Source organism: Octopus sinensis, linkage group LG13 (genome assembly GCF_006345805.1).
Source record: "Octopus sinensis linkage group LG13, ASM634580v1, whole genome shotgun sequence".
Taxonomy (NCBI): Eukaryota; Metazoa; Mollusca; class Cephalopoda; order Octopoda; family Octopodidae; genus Octopus; species Octopus sinensis.
This window is the reverse complement of record NC_043009.1, coordinates 11,867,659-11,872,511: the sequence shown is the minus strand read 5'-3', so window position 1 is coordinate 11,872,511 and position 4,853 is coordinate 11,867,659. Positions and strand designations below refer to the sequence as shown.

The 4,853-nt window shown below is 37.7% G+C and overlaps 1 protein-coding gene across 1 annotated transcript; it reads left to right on the top strand.

Moving 5' to 3' along the window:
• Positions 1-287: 287 nt before the first annotated feature.
• On the top strand, positions 288-935 carry LOC115218566 (histone-lysine N-methyltransferase SETMAR-like). Its single transcript, XM_029788456.1, has one exon. It carries the CDS (start codon positions 288-290, stop codon positions 933-935), a length of 648 nt encoding a protein of 215 aa, XP_029644316.1.
• The last annotated feature ends 3,918 nt before the right edge of the window (positions 936-4,853 follow it).

Sequence of the window (4,853 nt, the reverse complement as noted above, 5' to 3'; positions counted from 1 at the left end):
CCCAAACTGCTGCCAATATCAACAGAGAAGGGTCTACAAGTGATCGCACAGTACGAAGGTGGTTTCAGAAATTTCGTAGTGGTGATGACAGCCTTGATGATGAAGACGGTAGAGGATGGTCATGCAGTCTTGACAATGAATAGTTGAAAGCAATTGTTGAACAAAACCCACGTCAAAGTGTCAGAAAAACGTCTCAGGCACTTGGTGTTAGTATTGAACGGTCCCACGCTATCTGCAAAAGATTGGTAAAGTGAAAAAGCTTGATAAATGGGTACTGCATGAGCTCAATGAAAATCAAAAAGATTGGCGTTTTGAAGTGTGCTCGATGCTCATTTCTGCGAAATACTAGTGATCCTTTTCTTGACCAAATAGTCACTTGTGACGAAAAGTGGACCCTTTATGATAATCGTAAACGATCAGGTCAATGGCTTGATCATGATGAGTCCCCCAAATATTTCCCAAAGCCAAAGTTGCATCAGCAAAAGGTTATGGTGACCGCTTGGTGGTCTGCAATTGGTGTTGTCCATTACAGCTTTCTGGAAGCCAGTCAGAGCATTACAGCAAAGGTTTACTGCAATCAACGTGCTGAAATGCACGCTCACTTGCAAAAAATGAGACCTGCATTGGTGAATCGACGTGACCCAATCCTGCTCTACGATAATGCTAAGTCACATGTCACAAGAATGACGCTGCAGGAAATCACAGACTTGGGATACGAGATTTTACCAGATCCTCCATATTCTGATCTTTCACCCACTGACTACCATTTTTTAAAGCATTTAAACACGTTTTTCAGTGATAAAACTTTCAGATTTAAACTAGAGGTAGACTCAACTTTCAAAGATTTCTTAACGTCAAAGCCAATAAGTTTTTATCAACGAGGCATAAATAATCTTGTTGATCGATGGCAGAGATGTTCACGGCCCATACTTTGACTAATCAAAACATATCTATTGTTAATTTTTCCCCGAATAAAATTATGTTTTTGAAATCGGCCATTATTTTCGGAACACCCTAATACATATATATATATACGATGCGCTTCTTACAGTTTCCGTCTACCGAATCAACTCACAAGGGTTTGGTCGACCCGAAGGGTACAGTAGCAAACACTTTCCCAAGGTGTCACGCAGAGGGACTGAACCCGGAACCAAGTGGTTGGGAAGTGAGCTTTTTATTGAAAGTCAAAGAGTTATTTACAGAAGGTTTATCTTCAATATGTCACATATGTACATTCCACTAACATCACAAGTTACCAACCTATGAGCAACAATATAATTCGGAAAATCTTTTACTTTTTAAAAATATTAAAACCTGTAAAATGTTTATATATATATATATTACTCAATAAACCGCTCGGTTTCTGGGCTACAACACCTTTAGATAAAAACAATCAAACAAAAACAACCGGATCTTTTCGGTTTGAACGGCAGTTTTTTTCTAGCGGTGTCATATGAAATTGTCACCATAATTATGACCCTAGTATCGATCTATTGCATTTCAATCTATTTTAGGGTTAGGGTTAGGGGTGGGGGTGAAGGGTATCTTTTTTTTTCCAGAAATGTAAATAAACCCAATCCGTTTCTTAAACGAGGGACATATTCATACGGCACAGAATGCTTTCACCTCAATAGACGTCATTGATTGGTTGAGATTGCAGAAATTGAAGAAAAAACAACAACAAATATCTTACAAACTATAGAATTTTCTCAATAAAGCCAAGAGAAAAAAATGTTTTATAAACACATTCTACCAGTATTCGAAGTTTAAAAGTGTTTAGTTAGGTGGACATTATTTTAAAAAACTGCCGTTCAAACCGAAAAGATCCAATCTTTTACTTTTTAAATATATTAAAAGCTGTAAAATGTTTATAGATATATATTACTCAACACCTTTAGGTACACCTTTGGGCTACAACACCTTTTGGTAAAAACAAGCAAACAAACAAAAACAAAAACCCCAAACCAACAAATTATCCATAAAGAACTGTTCTATATTCTGGAATATTAATCTTTGTCGACTTTTTTTCACTTCGTTTATTACATGTCAACAATGGAAATCTTATACTGTTGTTTACTCTGCTAGAATTAGCAACCAAATCTCTCTCAAATTACACTGAACTATCTTCTTAAAATCTGGAAACATATTTGATTAAAGTAATCGAAGATATCCAAAGAAGGATGATAATCCGGTCGACTTTGCCTTTCACCCTTTCGGGGTCGATAAATTAAGTAACAGTTACGCACTGGGGTCGATGTAATCGACTTAATACCTTTGTCTGCCCTTGTTTGTCCCCTCTATGTTTATTGTGGGTAATAAAGAAATAGGTAATACATATATTAGGTTAAATTTGGATGCAGTAAAGCAAAATAAGCATCTTGCAAAATAAGAAAGGGAGATCACTTGGTATCGAGTTGTCTCCCATTAACATTCATTTGGCCTGTTAATGTAAACTTCGTAATATCATAGAGGGGACTTTTATTTTCTGCTAAAGAATATCGCACTGTTTAGAGACAGCATTTAACTATCCTGAAATGTCAAAGGTAGTATGACATCAGTGCCTCTGCCTAGAATTTAAATCTACATACTTCATCCGCGCCACATTATATTTTTGTAACACGAAAGCGATGTATAGAATATACATGTGCTTCATATAACTTGACATGAAAACGATGTAGTGAATATATATATATATATGTATATAGGATCTTTTCGGTTTGAACGGCAGTTTTTTAAAATAATTTCCACCTAACTAAACACTTTTAAACTTCGTATACTGGTGAATGTGTTTATAAAACATCTTTTTTCTCTTGGCTTTATTGAGAAAATTCTATAGTTTGTAAGATATTTATTGTTTTTTTTTCTTCAATTTCTGCAATTTCAACCAATCAATGACATCTATTGAGGTGAAAACATTTTGTGCCGTATGAATATGTCCCTCGTTTAAGAAATAGATTGGGTTTATTTACATTTGCGAAGAAAAAAAGATACCCTTCCCCCCACCCCTAACCCTAACCCTAAAAGAGATGGAAATGCAATAGATCGATACTAGGGTCATAATTATGGGTGACAATTTCATATGACACCGAGAGAAAAAACTGCCGTTCAAACCGAAAAGATCCTATATATATATATATATATATATATATATATATATTATTTAAAGTGATTGAAACATGAAGTGAAATTGAAAAATAGCTTTCCCCGATCTCTGAACATATTTTGTCCCATGTGCTCATGCAGATACAATATAAATAAAAACATCACTAAGATATATCAGTAAATGAACGCAAATTTATATCAAATAAGATGTCAAAAGCAGAGTTTGAATTTATACTCGTTCATATAGATTCATAAATATATATAAGTATGAATCTTGCTTTCCAACAATGTGGTCTTAGCTTCAGTTCTATCGTATGTTACATTGAGCAAATAGGATCCTTTCGGTTTGAATGGCAGTTTTTTCTAGCGGTGTCATGAAATTGTCACCCATAATTATGACCCCAGTATCGATCTATTGCATTTCAATCTGTTTTAGGGTTAGGGTTAGTGATGCTAGGTCAACTAAACCTATATCAATAGATTTGGTAAAGGGAAAACTGAAAGAAGTCCAGCATGTGCATATACATAGATACACACACACACATATATATATATGTGTGAGTGTGTGTGTGTATCTATATCTGGCTCACAGTTGTAATGTTGTGAGTCTGATTCTCAGTGGCGCAATGTGTCCTCGCTCCGGTTCACTCAGCTGGCAAAAATAAGTAGTACTTGTATTTTAAAGGACCAGCCTTGTCACATTCTGTGTCATGCTGAATCTCCCTGACAACTATGTTAAGGGTATATGTGTCTGTGGAGTGTTCAGCCACTTACATGTTAATTTTATGAGCAGGTTGTTCCATTGACTTATTAACTGGAACCCTCGTCCTTGTAACCAATGAAGTGCCAGTCATATATATATATATGGCACGTAAAAAGCACCATCCAAACGTGGCCGATGCCAGCGCCGCCCTGTCTGGCTTCTGTGCCGGTGGCACGTAAAAAGCACCAACTGATCGTGGCCGCTGCCAGCCTCCCCTGGCAACTGTGCCGGAGGCATGTAAGAAGCACACACCACACTCACAGAGTGGTTGGCATTAGGAAGGGCATCCAGCAGTAGAAACACTGCCAGATCAGACTGGAGCCTGGTGCAGCCTCCTGGCTTCCCAGACCCCAGTCGAACCGTCCAACCTGTGCTAGCACAGAAAACACGTTAAACGATGATGATGATGATATATATATATGCTGCTGATGCTGAGACCCCCTTTGGTCATGACTGACTATGGGATTGCACCTAGAAAGTTACTCTCCCAGGCACAAGTCCGGGCAAGGTTGTTTATGGAAGATCAGCAGTTGCCCATGACAACCAGCCTCCCCCTCTCCACACCACCAGTGTTATCCAAGGGAAAGGCAAAGGGGCCGATACAGCTTGGCACCTGTGACATTGCAATTCATTTCTACAGCTGAGTGAACTAGAGCAATGTGAAATAAAGTGTCTTGCTCAAGAACACAACACGCAGCCTGGTTCGGGATTCGAAATCCCAACCTCATGATCGTAAGCTCAACACTCTAACCATAGAGCCATGCGCCTTCACACACACTCATATATATAGGGTGTCCCAGAAGTCGCGCACCATTCCGGTTTTCATTTAAAATTATTAAAGCATTTTATTTTATTAGATTTTTTTGGCATGTTTTATTGCAGAGGGTGCTCAATTTGAGCATTTGTTACGATTAATTTCAATAAAGTGTTTTTGAAATCAATAAGGCTGTATTCTTTTAAAAAACCAGGATGGTGCGCGACTTCTGGG

Excerpts from the sequence above, each read along its gene's own strand:
- LOC115218566 (XM_029788456.1), top strand. The coding sequence starts at position 288 with ATGAAAATCAAAAAGATTGGCGTTTTGAAGTGTGCTCGATGCTCATTT.